This window comes from Lotus japonicus, chromosome 3, assembly GCF_012489685.1.
Source record: "Lotus japonicus ecotype B-129 chromosome 3, LjGifu_v1.2".
Lineage (NCBI taxonomy): Eukaryota > Viridiplantae > Streptophyta > Magnoliopsida > Fabales > Fabaceae > Lotus > Lotus japonicus.
The window spans coordinates 33,233,773-33,250,471 of NC_080043.1; the positions used below are offsets into that span (position 1 = coordinate 33,233,773).

Here is a 16,699-nt window from a genome sequence, read left to right on the forward strand (position 1 = left end):
GTTTTGAGCACTTGTGATAAAAAAAATCTCTTCACTTGCTGATCAAGCTCAATGGCCCATCCCATGTGTTCCTGGATGTGATTTCATAACATGTTCTATATACATTACATAAATGAAAGTTAATACCTAATAACAATCAACATACCCTCAAAACATCAATCCAATCGTGTCGATCGGTGGCTTCCTTCATAACAATATCATCATAAGAAATTATTTCATCCTGATATTTTTCCACGATAACAATAGTAATGGCCCTTGAGGCCAACCGAATAGGTTGCAACCTACAACCACAGTTATAAGTTAATCAAAATCACTATAACTTAATTAATGTATATTAAGTGAGTCCAATTGACATCTTACTCATTGCCCACCAAGCGAATCATTGGTTTGTGGTGTATCAATGCTATATATAAAGAGCTCAATACTATCAATACTTAGAAGTTAGATCAGTATTGTCAGAACCATAAACCAAGGTTGTGTTGTATCACTAACAACATCGATGCCCCGATCCCTACTACGAGTCTTCTTCCTATTTGAAGAATGTGACTTACCCTTCCCCCGGTAGGGTCTCAGCCATCAAAAGGAACAACATATATATGACACTTTTTAAAAATTTATAGCAAAAACTATATCTAACAAAATTTATCATGTATATATTTTGATCACGCAACTTACACCCTAAAATTAAAATTCGTACGATCATGTATATAAAAATTAAATGACTTACTCAACATAAATTAAATAAATAAATATCAATTTCCAATGGCTCTAATCGCCATATGGTTTTAGTCAGTGACGGATGCAAGTGCATAGGTATGAGGGCACTTGCCCTCACCCCTAATTTTCGGAAAAACATTAGAAGAAAAAATTGAGTAGTAAAAATATGTGATTTTTTTTCCCTCTTTAATAAAAAAAATGTCCTCACTTATGTCCCACATTGTTAAATGCCCTCACTTGTGTCCCACATTGCTAAATGTCCTCCTTTGAGTAGTAAAAGTATGTGATTTTTTAAGGTTCCTTTGGTAAGAAATGTCATCACTACTATTAGTATATATTAATTTTTTTGTTACGAATTTAATTGTATATATTCTCCACACTACATCAAATTTCTGGATCCGTCACTGGTTTTAGTCGTGTCTACTTGTAGCTTATCGACAGCTCTGACATCAAAATATTACCGACGACTTAAATTGTCAGTATTTTAATAACTTATTGACGGACATGATTGTTGGTAACTTGGTGTGTGTTTTTACGGCTTTTTTACCCAAATGGTATAGTTTATTTTGGAAATTACAGCTTTGGGGTACTTTTTTTTATTTACCAAACTAGTATAAATCGCCACTGACAGTGGCGATTCTATTTCTTTTTTTTTTTTTACTTTTTTAAAGAATCGCCAATGCTATTGGCGTTTTTGTTTTTTTTTTTTCATTTTTTAAATAAATCGCCAACCATGTTGGCGTTTTCTTTTCTTTTTTTTTAATTTTTTTTCCTTAAAATCGCCAACACAGTTGGCGTTTTCTTATTTTTTATTTTATTTTATTTTTCTTAAAATCGCCAACACAGTTGGCTTTTTCTACTTTTTTGTTTTTTTAATTTTTTTTTAAAATAGTAATTAGAATGATATTTAATCAATTGATACTCACACACAATTTTGTGTAATTACTCATTTTTGCAACACTTTGATCATAAATATTTGAACTGATATTTAAAAATAAACATATGCATTACATAATTTAGTTCAAGAGAAAATTATTTTTTATTGTGGAGTCGAGCAGCAATGAATTTTTTTCCGCACACGTTGGGGTCGTTGCCTTCGAGGTTCTTCCAACACTTGATTTTCATTTCCTTCATTTCCGGTTGGAAGCATAGGACGATAAACATCATTATTTTGTTGTGGAAATGTTGTGGTAGCTGGGTGCTGATACGATGGTGTCAGATATGATGGCGACTGATACAATGGCGTCGGGTGTGATGACTGCGGGTATGATGACATTAGATAAGATGGCTGTTGATATGCAGACTGTGGGGTGATGAATGATGTCGCAAACATTAAGGATCTTGGGTCAAATTGTGTGTGAGTATCAATTGATTAAATATAATTCTAATTACTATTTTAAAAAAAAAAATAAAAAAAAACAAAAAAGTAGAAAAAGCTAACTGTGTTGGCGATTTTTAGGAAAAATAAAAAAAAAATAAAACGCTGTGTGGGCGATTTTAAGAAAAAAAAATTAAAAAGAAAAGAAAAGAAAACGCCAACATGGTTGGCGATTTATTTAAAAAACGAAAAAAACAAAAACAAAAACGCCAATAGCATTGGCGATTCTTTAAAAAAGTAAACAAAAGAAAAATAGAATCGCCACTGACAGTGGCGATTTATACTAGTTTGGTAAATAAAATAAAAAAAGTACCCCAAAAAAGCTGTAATTTTCAAAATAAACTATACCATTTGGGTGGAAAAGCTAGTTTTTACCTTACTTTTCTCACCAATTTAACTACAGCTATGGACCGTCGGTAACTTTTATTTTTTTGAAAAATTGTCATATCTATGCCCAAACCATCGGTAGATTTTAATTGCAAAGATTGAAGTTGTCGGTAATTCAAATTCTTTTTGTAGTGATGCTATAACATGGGTCGGATCCATTTCAAATTAGTGTTGGTAGTCGGCCGGTGACATTAACATTGACCAAACTGAGTTAACGTACAATGATGTGGAATGAATTTGATTTTTGGTGCTACGTGTCGGCTTGACTGGCGTTAGCTGTCACTATTTTTCATCGGTGGCAAGGTCGATGCTAAATTTCGATGCTAAACAAGTGTTTCTTGTAATGGAGCTCATAACTCATTCCAAAGAAAGACACTTGAGGAAGCATTATTAAAGAAGCTTTGATGAAAAGTTTGTTCACATTCCCAACCGAACAAATTGGCATTGATGAAGAGAAATGAGAACATGTTTCGATTAATACATTGGTTTGTTTCTGGTCAAGACTCTCAGGGAATGGATCTTAGGCTTCTTTTCCTTACACATGCGCATTAAACCATATGTTCATGCAAGTGAACAAGATATTCTAATTTGCATTGTTGTATGCATATCTACTATTACTATATATGCTACCACCTAGAAAAGTTTCACCCTTTGTTATCTTTAATTTCCAATCCTTGGCATAGTCACCAATACAAATTCAATTACCATGTTCCACATAAACACATGTAACTATGACCTTAGCTAATAATATCAATCTCTAGAGGTATGTAGAGATCTTCCCTAGCAGCTAGAAGAATCTAAAAGAAGAATCATTATACAGGTCCATGTCAAAGAGCATCTCATCCCAATCCCACTGGCTGCTACTATTCTGTCCATTACTCATTGCTTTCACTTCATCAAATTGAAGCTCCATTGGCAGCATACCAACAAGGCCCTGTTGGTCCAAGTAAGAACAGATGTTATGATCTTCCTCTAATTCAAGCATCTGGCTCTGTCCATGACCACCATCAAAAGTTGGTGAAAAAATTATGCCAGTACTCTGGTGGTGTGGTGCTGCTGGTGGGGGACTTGGAGATAACTCTCCCAGCTGGCTCCTTTTGCTACTAATTGAGCTTGTACCAATAATGACGTTCCCTGCAGGCTGGGGCTTAATAACATCAATGTTTGTGACCATGTGTTTCTCTTGATCAACTACTTGAGCATTCAATTTCTTACTCAGATGGCAGTTCCAGTAGTTCTTCACATCATTGGCTGTCCTTCCTGCTAGCCTTCCAGCAATAAGTGACCACCTGAAGAGAGAGAATCATAAGTATCAAGATTTTAAATCATCATTCCATCCTTGAAATTGTGAAATTTTATGATTTTTATTTAGGATGGAGGGGGCTACGCCCCACTATGCCAAAGGCTCAAACAGACACATATGACACCGGCCGCCTCACTAACATCCAGCCTAAGGAGACAAGGACGACTACCAAATGGACAAATACACTCATGAGCGTCAATGGCACGCCAAATTAAGAGCGGTCTCGGCTGCCATCTGTGAAGCACGGGTACGCCAATTTGGCCACCGCACCGGCACCAAGTGCGTACCGAGTGCTGGTACGTCGTGGGTACGCCCCGGTGCGCACCAAAAATCAACGGGTACGCCGCAGGTCATTGGGTGCGTCGGCGGTGTGGCCCAGGTACGCCGCTGGGTACTTTAACCTAAAAAATTGATATTTTTTTTACTAATTAAAAAATATTTTCTCAGATAGTAAATAAACCTAATTTACTTCTCAGTCACGTTCTCAATTCTCACCCTCTCCACTTGAGCCGTTTTTCTCCTCTCTTCTGCACTGACGTTTCTTCTCCTCTTCTCTCTGAGTCTCTCACAGTCTCACGTAAGTTCTCTACGCCTCTACCTCTCTTCTACCTCTCTTCTGCTCTTCTCTCTCACGTTTAAAGCTTTATGTTAGGAGTTGTTTATGAGCTATTCTGATTTTGTGCTATTGTCTATGTTAGAGGATTGATATAGCCTTTATTTTCTATTTTTACTTCACTATATACATAAATATACATATATCTATATTAACGTACCCAGGCGTACCCGCACCTAGGATTTTCTGAAAAATGTCGTACCACGTACCCGGTACCGCACCCGTACCGGTACCCGTGCATCCTAGGCTGCCATATTATGATTTAATAAGCAAGTGTTTGGGAGAGAAGATCCAATTTTATGGATAGGAGCTGTTTTGATTTAATAAGCAACTCATATCAATTTATGAATAAGTATTTATACATACTTAAAATATATTTTGACCTTATTATTTTAATAAGCTCCTCAAAGGCTTATGTCGAAATTATTTATTATCATCAACGTTTAATTAAACTGTGTACTTCACTAGTGTATAGAGAGCCCTAAAACCTTAATGTTGCTGTTGCGAATCAAAATTAGAAACATTGATTAGGATACATTTACATACATGCACATTGCACAAGCACATTAGGGAACCTACTTTTTGTTTTAACCAATTAAGTGAAGGTTCAAGCATAAAGAAAATATACATGAGAAGAAAAACAAAGATCAGAAGGTAAAAGCTGACCTGTTGCCCAATAGTTTGTGGAGTTTGACAATCATATCCACTTCTTCGTCAGTAAAATTTCCTCTTCTGATGTTGGGACGGAGATAGTTCAACCATCTTAGCCTACAGCTCTTCCTGCACCTGTTTAAACCTTTACCACAATGTTAAAGATTAACCAATCAGTCATAAAAACAATATCATATATATAAAAAGTAGATAATAAATAATATACAAGGTGCATGCAATATGAACATGAATATTGAACTTTTCAGTTTACCAGCCAAGTGAGGAATGCGATGCCACTTTCCTTCTCCATATTGTTCTATGCATTTCTTAAGAAGGTGGTCTTCTTCTTCTGTCCATGCAACTCCACCCATATTCTCTGTGTCACTCCTCTTTTTCTTGGCCTCCAGCTTCAACTTTATAGATATATAGCAGCACACACACAAAAAGCTTCTTGATGTACTTTGTGCCGAACATGCCAGAAAGGCATAGTACATAGTCATATGATATGCACTTTCAATAGTGATGATATTTAAACATACAAATAGTATAGATACCTAATAAATATCTCTCTTTTTTTCTTTATTTCTCTTCTTAATTATCATATTCATCATATATCACATCAACTACTCTCTTTTTTATCTTCTTTTCTGACTCTAAGTGTTCAAGTGTTTATTAAATGTGAGCATTATTTATTTGTAAGTCTAAGTGTATTACTATGCTATTTTACATGCATGGAAATTATAGTAAATGGACATTTGTCTTTCTAAAACTCTGAGGCCACATTCCATGTTTTTTGAATAGACATCATAAGTATGCAAGGGGACCTTATTTCCGAAAGGGACAACTGCCCCATCTATAATGTGTGTTATTTGTCATCTCATTGGAATTAACATTAACATTGTACCTAGAGAACAACTTTAGAAAGAGGCCAAGACAATATAAATCCATTCATCTTATTGTCTTCGGCACCTTTAAGAATTAAAAATGATTTGTGTATATCAATTTTTTTTAGGCTTAATCCAGTTTTTTATCCCTATCCTTTGTCATAGATATGACTTTAGTCCCTCGTCGGAGCAAAGGTAGGGATTAGTCCCCAATTTTTGGCAAAATAGTTGGCTTTGGTCTTTCCGGCCGGTTGGGTCAACGCCGGAGCTCCGCCAGCTGTTGTGGCCCTTGCCACATCAATTAATGAGTCTTGTTGGATTTTTATTTTTTTTCATTAAATTAAAATAAAATTAAGACACACAAAAATTAAAACATTAATTAACTTTCACTAATTAACCTCATTTTTAATTAAAACCCTCACCCACCCATATTTCTTCTTCATCATCTTCAACACCATCATCCTTCCTCATCTTCTTCTCCTTTACATTCCCAATTTCCCATCAACCCAGAAATTTACAGACACTCCATCCCAACCCCAACCCCATTTTCATCACTGATTCTTCACACAACACCAACCCTGCCACCACCCTCAACCATTGTTGTCAATCTCTAGAGATATCTCTTAATCTCTTACAAGATTACGATATCACGTACCAAAAACGAGACTAGCGGGGGGTAATAACTATTTTTTCAAATCTCGGCTGATATCTCGAGATATCTCTTAATCTCGTGTAATATCGCGAGATTACCACGAGATTACGAGGTTAGCTTGTTTTGTTAAAAATGTCAAAAAATGTTTTGTCTAAGGCTATTTCAGTCATTTAACCCATAAACTTTAGGGTTTTCACTCATCTATGTCGTTCTTGCCACTCAACTATGTCGTTCTTTCCACTTGTTCTCTCATCTCTGCGTGCGCAACCTTCACTCATCCTCTCGCGCGACCACCAGCGCAACTTCCTCCTCCTCCGACGCGACTTCCTCCTTCTTTTAATGAAATCCAATATGATGATAAATGGATAACTAAAGAGGTAGATGTAGAGGAGAATGATATTGATGGTCATAATGATCTTGTGGATATCATTGAATTAGTTCAAGATAACATTGAGAATTTGGTTCTTGATCCTATTGTTGGAGGGTCTAAGTCTATCTCATCTGAGGAAGAACTTGATGGTGATGATGGAGATGATGATTCTAGTTGTTCCAAATTCAATGGTGTTGTAGGATTTTAAATTTGGATGACTAGTGACTTATTTGTTCTTGTTTTAAGTTTATCCTAACTTGTATTGATGTTTTGTTAACTTGTTATGACTTATATACCTTAGGTTTGGATATTTGGTAATTTTATACATGATTTTAATTGTGATTGTTGGATAATTTGGATAATTTTTAGTACTATTACACTATGTTTGTTTGAAGAGAGTTTGGCAAGAGAAAGATAGGGGAGAGAGAGATAGAGAAGAGATACTCAAACCACCCTTGTTTGGTAGCTACATCTCTAGTGAAGAGAGAGCTTTTTAACGCGGACCCCACTCCTTTTTTTCCTCTCTCCAATTTGAGAAGAGATAGCATGTGGATGATGTTTACTTTTTTGTTTCCTATTTTGTCCTTGTCTTCTCTCTCTCTCCAAGGCCATTGAAAGTTGTAATTTTTTTTCTTTTGCTGGACAACATAGTCTTTTTCTAAAAATTAAATTTTTTAGTTTTTTATTTTATATTATCCACCTCATTCTTTCTCTCATCTCTCTCTTTCATCTCTATCATACCAAACAATCAACAAATCTATTCTATTTCTCACATATTTCTCTCTACTTAACTTCTCTCTTCTCCACTCTCTCTTCTCTATCTCTCTCTATCCTACCAAACAAAGTGTTAGTGTGACTTAATCATTATTATAGTTTTAAAAGTATTATTTTTTGCACGAGGTAATCTCTTACGAGATTACGTTACGAGATTACCTCCCCTGCACGAGATTAGGTAATATCTAGAGATTGCCAACCGCCCCCAACCCCATATTCCCTTTCTTTCTTTTTCACGCTCTCTCTGCTTCTGTTACTGTTTCTCTCCTTCTTCTTTTTTTCTCTGAAACCCTAGCCATCTCTCCTGCGCCGCCAGCCTCTACTCCGCACGTGGCTACGATGGATAGCCCGGAATGGACCAGATCTGGGTTTTTCTTCTGTGGATTTAGATTTTGCGGCGAGGCGAAGCTCCGGCAAGAGATCTAGCAGCTCCTCGACGGAAACTTCGGCAGCCAGGCTCGCCACTGCACTTTCTTGACCTGGCGATAGCGCGCTGCAGTTGCGCTTGTAAAGACGTCGTTGTGGCTTCCTGCGACTTCGCCTTCGCCTTCCAAAGCTGCGCCGCGCGCTTTTCTGACTCAGCGTTCCTGCGTTTCACTTTCTCCATCTCGGCGTCCTTCTCCCTCAGGCGGCGCGATAATGTCCTTGTCTCGTCTCTGCTAATCCCTGTCGTAATTGTTCTTCCTGATACATTTCCAATTTTCCACCAGCACAATCATATTTCAATTTCATAACCTAATTTTTCAATTGATAATGAAAAAACTAGATTGAATAAAAATTCAAAACTAACCTGTGTTTGAAGTAATTGGTTGATTTCATCTCATTGTTGTTTGGTCACAGTGGAATTTTGCTTAACAGTAAGCATGGTTGTCGAAGCACAAGGTTGGACCAGATATGGGTATTGAGAAAATTATAGCATTGGACTGCACTATAATTGTGTCTTTGGAACAAATAGCTTCTGATATAGTTCTAGAATTTAGGAAGAGTTTGATTTCAAAAATGTTTTGGATGAAGATGAATGTGTAATCAAGATGAAGAATGAAGTTAAGTGTATGTTTTTGTTTCAAGTTTGTTGAGTTAATTACTTTGGATATTTGAATATGCATCCTGGTTGGGTTTTTTTTTTATGATGATGTTGATAATGATGAAGAAGATGCAATGAGTTTTTTTTATAGGCAAATGTTAGTGGTTAGTTGTTAGTAAGTTAGAAAATCTCTTCAAAGTTCCCTTCTTAGTGGTTAGTTGTTACTCCCTCCGTTCCAGAAAGTTTGTTGTTTTGCACCATTTTTCAATATCCCAAAATGTTTGTTGTTTTAGAAAACCAATGCATTTTTTGCTAATTTTTTCCACCTCTACCCTCATTTAATACATTTTCTCTCACTTATCACCTTTCATATTAATCAACCACAACTCTTCTCTATTAATTACATTCTTCTCTATCTAAGTATAATTTAATAGTTGCACATCATACTAGTAAAATTAAATAAGGGCAATCTAGTCAAATTATGCTATCAATAATTGTTTTCTTACTCTTTGTGCCACAACCTTAAACTACAAACTTTCTGGAACGGAGGGAGTAGTAAGTTAGAAAATCCCTTCAAAGTTCCCTTCCAGGATTTGAACTCTGGACCTTCCCCTCCCCACCCTTATGTCCCTAGCTCATACCACTTGAGCTAACCCTCAGGGACAAAAGATGCAATGAGTGAAGATGATGTTGTTAATTAACTAATTTAATAATTTGTGTTTTAATTTTTTTTTTAATGAAAAAGAAAAAGAAATCCAAGCGGACTCATTAAATGACGTGGCAATGCCACATGGGATTCCCGGAGCTCCGGCGTTGACCCAACCGGCCGGAAGGACCAAAGCTAATCATTTTGCCAAAAACAGGGGACCAATCCCCACTTTACTCCGGCGAGGGACTAAAGCCATATTTATAACAAAGGATAGGGACAAAAACTGGATTAAGCCTTTTTTTTTACACTAGTGATACTTGCCGTTGCTAGCAGTCTCTAATCACCACAAATTGTAAAACTTTTTTACTATGTGTCAAAAAAAAAAAGTGGTGTACTCCAATAAACAACCTTAAGGATTGGGAAAATAACAATTTCTTATCATTCTTTTAAAAAAAAATTGAAAGTGAAAATACTTGGATGCACGGGAGGAAGCCAACGAAAATCCCCACAACACAACATTATAGGCAAAGTACAATAGTTCCTTTTTCTTATTTTGGTACAATCTTTACAAATTTATTCTTCTAAATCTTGTCCAGTAACACCGAAAAAGAATGGTCTGTAAATGAAAGATAGTGATGGAGACCAACTTCATGCTTTGAAACGTCCCTCTCAAAATAAAAACAAGCTAGCAAGATAATTTCTTATAATCATAAATATCCATACAACTGGTTTAATTGTTTGTAAGTTTATGCAACCGTTGAATTGGTAACTGCGGATTTTTTAGCTAAACTTCCTTCTCCATAGATACTTTTATTTGGCTTGAAGAAGTTTGATGGGATTCTTCCTCGATCTGCTTGAGACTGATGTATTAGCCTATGCATCTGTTTCTGTGTTTAGTGAATGAGTAAGCCCGTTTGAAAAGAAAATCTGTGATTAATTATATCTGTGAGATCAAGAAACTAAACTATGCTCAAATAATAAATGATTGGTGGAATCTAAGTTTAGTTTTGAGTTTTCATAGAACTAACGGCTATTATGTGAGATCTTATCAACTTAAATACAAACTAACAAATATGTGAAATCATATATATCCACGTTAAACTCTACACTGAAAATTCATTACGCTTAGTTTGTATCTACTTAGATACTAACAGGAAAAACACACTAATTAAATAATTGTTTGCAAGCATATTCTAATTGACTAATTGTTCTGAGGTTGATATTTGTGACTCAAAACTCGGCACGTATAACACATTGTATATAGATTGGTTGTACCAAAGAGTTGGCTGAATACCAAAACAAAGGAAACTAACTGCATTGTAGTTTTGGATAGCCTTTATTGATGGATTGGCTCCTTTAAGTTCGCTGTTGGGGCAGATCTGTGCTTTGCGGTCCCTTCCAAGATAATGACAACAATTAAATATTAGACATGGACAAGTTCATATCAAAATGGTCCTTCAATCTTTGTTTTTTTGTTGTTGTTGAAGTGTTAACTCTGATATGCATATATGGCTTCATTAATTGGACCACCACACTGGTGCATCTTCTTTTGCAGATCACTGAGAACGCACATGCAACTACTGCTTGCTACGTATTCACTGTGTGAGTTATCATGAGATCGAAGGCCATAACATGTGACAGAGAATACATCAGTTTTGATCATTTGTAATCAGCATCCACTACTTGTTTCCCCTCTGCAGTAGTTACTCCCATTAAGGTAATTCATACAAGTGATTCAAAATAAAAATGAGATTTCAGCAATGCCAATTAAATCTCTGCTTTAAATAACATTACTTCCTCAAATTAGAAAACATTTCCTATTATTTTATAGTCATATGGTCAAATAAGTTCTTGCAAAGAGTAGAGTAATTCTTATCCAAGAGCTAGCATTTAGGTAGAGGTCCTCACCCAATTTTAGGATGATATCAAATTTATCCAAAATCCAATGGTTTGGGTCACTCATATAAAAGCTAGGAGTGGCAAAATTGGTCAACTCGCCCCTCACTTACTCGACCCAATTGAACCCTTCTGAAGCTTGGTAGGCTGGCCCGCCAACGATGGGGTAAGAATATCCACATACTCCGCTTAAGGGTGAGTTGGTGGGTTGGACCACCAAATAATTAAAAAGTGAAAATGATAATTTACGAGTCATTGCAGATGTTCAGTTCTATAACTTTTACATTCCAAATGTTCAGTCGTGAATATGAGTTACCCTTCATTACAAGCAATGCATACGCAAAATGCCGATTTAAAATTATGGTCCACTTAACTAACTAGCGTTGAATCATTGTTATTTTGATTTCGGTCACAACCACGTTAATATCATCGACCAACTTAGTGTTTTCCCTCCGTTCATTAGAGGTTCACATCTGACGCTAACACTACCGGTGGTCTGAATCGACGCTAATGTGATGTGGAACAGACCCATTGCTTTGTTCTAGAGGTTAGGCTCAGTCTGACCTTCGTTAACCTTCAGCATTTACTCTGCTTGATAACAATTTTAAGCATCACTCTCTCCACTCTCACTCTCACACGCTTCACTCTCAGACCTCTCCACTGAAGGTATGAAAAACGGTAGAAAGGGGGGGGGGTTTGAATAACGTTTTCAGTATAAAACTTCCACCTTAAAGATTTTGACAAATCTTTCGAGAACTTAAGTGCTAAAGATAAGAGATAGAAAAGCACACAAGGATTTTATCCTGGTTCACTTGATAAATCACTCAAGCTACTCCAGTCCACCCGTTAAGGTGATTTCTTCCTTCTTAGAATGAAGGCAATCCACTAATCAGGTAAGAGTTACAACTGCACTTGAAACCTACAAGTGACTAACAATTACACTGACTTAGCTCACACTAAGATTCACTCTCTTAGTCTTCTCTAGGATCCGATCAGCCTTGATCTCCTAAAGGAACTAAACAAACTGTTTATCAAAGAAATGTTTACAAGAGATTTGCTTCTAAAAAGCTAATAGTAAACTCAATGAATTTCAGATGAAAGAAAAACTTAGAAGAATTTAAGATTGTCTTGCGCGTATGTGAATGCTTCTTCTTGTTTCTTTCAGTCTTCAGCCTCTTTATATACTCCAAGGATTAGGGTTGAGCGTTGCATGGGAAATGCTACCGTTGGAGGGCAGTTCTGGAAAATCCAGCTTCTGCTGTGTCTGAGACTGTTAGGTAGGTCGTCAGGATAGTACATATGCTTTTGTACTTGGATAGCGACGCGACCTTTAAACCTAGGAGACTTCTGATCAGGGGAATGCTTCATATTGGAACTTGTGAAGCCGGTTGATCAGAGTCAGAGGGAAAGCCCAGATCCTCTGACCATTGTTTCTTCTGATTCTGAACTCAGAGGGAAGAACATGGTCTTCAGAGTATCTTGCTTCTAGACATCAGAACTTCACTAATCAGCTTCTGGATCTTCAGAGTCTTCTACACCATCAGAACATCTGAGCCTTCAGTGTTTCTTGGTTATCAGACTTTCTGGATCTTCAGAGCTTCTCGTGACTGAGTCCACATCAGAGTTTGTATAACTTCAGAACTTCTGAAGCTTTTCCACTGTTCATACTGAACATGGTGAATGCGAAAGCGTTGCTTGGGTAGCTCTTTATACGCAGTGCTTCTGATTTGTGTGAGATTGAGTTGAGGTCAGAGCCTGCAAATAGCACACTCAGAAAAACACGTTAGAGTACCACAATTGTTCATATCAAAAGGTTAACTTGTAATCATCAAAACATCGAGTTGTACTACTAGATCAAAACTTGATCTTACATCCACTCTGTCGCCCAACCCCTCAACTATCTACCGCCCCATTTCTCCACGCGCTCCCAGCTCGCCCATTAAAATGTCACACTCTAAAACCCTAACCCGACAACTTCTCTACTGTCCTTTCCTCTCTCCTACCACCTTGGCCTTGTATCGCTCGCCCTCCATGTCAGTCGTTCTTCACGACCACCTCACTTATCGTCGTATGTACGTATCCCGAGTCTATCCTACTGTGCCACCCACTGTACCTTTAGTCGATCGACCCCCAGTCCTCCACATCTGCCGTGCCACCCACCTTACGTGTCGTCACTCATGGCCCTAGTCGAGTGCCTCCGCTCCTTTTATGCCACCATCTGCCTCCCAAAGCCATGCCTAGAAGCCCAAGCCCAGCCCGTCGTCCCAGCGCCACCACTGCCAAATTGGGTAATTTTAGAGTTAAAAATTAGTGATAGAATATTTTGCGAATTGGGCTGTCAAAGTTGAATAAAGGAGATCCATTAGGGGCGACTTGGCAACAGGTATGATTGGTATGTATTTGTGAGTTTTATTTTCTTAATTTCTTTAATGAATACTTTGAATTTTTCCAATTATATATTTAATATAAAAAAATAATACTTGTTTATCATTAAATATTTTCATTGCATGTATTCTTATATAAATTTATATCTCAAACTATTAAGAAATGTTTGAGTATCAAATTATTTTTAAATTTATTTTTCTTTACATTTTATGAAAATACAGATTATCATCGTACTTGATGGTTTTTTTTATTATTTGGGAGACCTCATCAATCGATCATGAATTCTTACATTCTGTTTTATTGTAAATTTTGGATGCAACAATAGTGTAAAGAGTTTTACATACGCATTTAGTTATATCACTTTGTTTTTCATTTTATATATTGTAATTTTAAATAAAATTATAGCATGATATATTGATGAATTGTAAATAAATGACAGTGTCAAATTCTCGTTTGTAAAAACGACTTAATTAAGCGCTTATGGTTATAAGCAACTACAAGCGCTTATGACATAGTGATTATTTATAATCTATTTTAAAAAATTATTAAAATAAATTGAAAATTGGTTATATATAAGCATAAGCTTTTTTTCATAAGCTATCCTGAGTAGATTATGAAAATAAGCTCAAAACAGCTTATGGTGTTTGCATAAGATCTCTCAAATACCGGCACAAACGCTTCTGCTATAAGATAAGCTCAAATAAGTTCTCTCAAACTGAGAGTTATATATCAATCCAACAGTAGTTAAACTCTTCCACTTTTGTCTATTTTAACACCTTTGCTAATACTAATAGCACCTTACACATAGCAAGCCCAATAAGAATTGCTTTTGTTCACGATCATTGTAGTCATCCATTAATATATCAGGCCCAAAGAATAAACGGGCTGTCCGAAACAAAGTGCAACATACCCTTTCGTCCACAAACAAAACGAATTAAATATTTCTACAAAAGAACAAGAAAAAGGGCAACGTATTTGAATTAGAAATTGAATATTTCTTTGTTCGAAACAAAACAGACTGAGGCCTAAGGCATAAAATGCTAACATGAGTTTTCTCTTTTGTGAGAATTTTTAAGAGACTTAATATATTATATAAAATATCAACTTTTATATTAATCTTCTAGTTTTTTTAGTAGCAAAATCATTTATCAAGAGTTTTGTAATCAAACAATTTTAATTTAGGTGGTTGAATCACGTTTTCACAGTTGTCAATATAATCTATAGATAGTTGTTCCATCACGTTTTCACAATTATCACTATTATCTATAGGTAATTATACTATCATGTTTTCACACGTTTTTTATATTTTAGTTGGCTAAAGTTTGTTAATAATTAAGTAGTAGCTATTTTTTAGGCCTAAGTAAAAAAAAAATTGGGGGCCTAAGTAAGTATTTTTTTGGGTGGGGGCCTTAGGTCATTGCCTATTTGGCCTAAGGCTCTCCACGACTCTGCAGACATTGAAATTAATTTTTATGCACTAACAGAAAAAAAAAAAATATATATATATATATATATAACGGTTAAAAGTCAAATAAAACAATTAGAAGGTTTGGTGATGTGAGCGAAACCTTAGATTGTGAGATACTAAAACATATTTTCTATTGGTCATAAGTTTTAATACCATCCCCACTTGATCTAATACCATCCCTATTTTCCATAATTCCCTTAATGCCCCCTGTTATAAAATAAACATAAGTTTCACATTAGTAAGTGTGAAAAAGTTTCACAAAAAACACAAATTACATTCGTTTTGCATTTACAAATTGCAAAAAGTTTCACACTTATTGAGTGAAACGCTTAAACCCATAAAAGAAGAGGATGAAGATGAGAAAAGAGAAAATTTTATTCACACACGCACTCTCTCATCACACCACGCACTCATCACAAATCATCTCTCCCAAAATCATTTGCACCCAATCTTCCCCTCTTTTTCCTTTACACCCAACCTTCTCATCTCTCTGTTCTTCCTCTACACTTCAGGTGGAGTAGGAACTTAATCTTTACTCAATTTCGTACTCAAGAGTGTGAAACGAATTTCATTTTCACACTCAAGAGTGCGAATCCATTAACTTTTGTGAAATTTGAATTTTTTATTTTTAAATTTGTTTTAATCTTTACTCAAATTTGTACTCAAGAGTGTGAATTGAACTTCATTTTTACACTCGAGTGCGAATCCACGAACTTTTGTGAATTAAATTTTTTTATTTATAAAATCATTTTAATCTTTTGTAAATTTCGCACTCAAGAGTGTGAAACATACTTCATTTTCACACTCAAAAGTGCGAATTCACCAACTTTTGTGAGTTTAAATTTTTTAATTTTAATTTTGCAGTCAAGAGTGTAAACATACTTTCATGGTATACACTTCATTATCTACTTCTTTCACATTATAACAACCCCTTTAGTCACATTATCGCTATCGACTTCCTCAATGAGCACAGGAAACATGACTAGTTATCCTGAAATGGAAAAGAGAAAGAATCAAAAAAGAAAAATTTGCACATAAAGGTGTGAAATTCGCAAACAAGGAAAAATTCGCACTTTAGACTGTGAACTAAACAACAATTTCGCACTCTAAAGTGTGAAATACAAACAACAGTTATAAAACGTAAGTTTCACTCTCAATAAGTGCGAAACGTTTCACACTCACTAAGTACAAAACACTTAAACGCAAGGAAGAAGATGAAGAGAGAATGAACATACTTTGGTTCGCACTTACAAAAAGCGAAACGATTCACACTTATATTAAGTGTGAAACATATCAACGTAGAAAACCAGGAGATGAGTGTGAGAGTGAAGGATGATAAGAGATACAAAGAGGATGGTGGTGGAGAGTGGTTGAAAGGTAGGAGAAGGGATATGTTTAGAATGAAATTAAATTTTATGGATATTTTAGTCATTTTGGTGCAGAAAAGATGGTATCAAAACAATAGGGAGAGGTATTAAAACTAATGTCATTTTCTATTAGTTTCAACTTGAAAGTATTTACTACATTCAAAAAAATAAACTTAAAAGT

The 16,699-nt window shown here is 35.7% G+C and overlaps 1 protein-coding gene across 1 annotated transcript; it reads right to left on the bottom strand.

The window, feature by feature from the left end:
* Window positions 1-2,996: 2,996 nt before the first annotated feature.
* Window positions 2,997-5,546, bottom strand: LOC130749485 (transcription factor MYB1-like). Its single transcript, XM_057602853.1, has 3 exons — window positions 5,321-5,546; window positions 5,065-5,194; window positions 2,997-3,771 (listed from the first exon to the last, which is right to left on the bottom strand). The coding sequence occupies exons 1-3, from the start codon at window positions 5,541-5,543 to the stop codon at window positions 3,270-3,272; spliced, it is 855 nt and encodes a 284-aa protein (XP_057458836.1). The 5' UTR covers window positions 5,544-5,546; the 3' UTR covers window positions 2,997-3,269.
* Window positions 5,547-16,699: the final 11,153 nt, after the last annotated feature.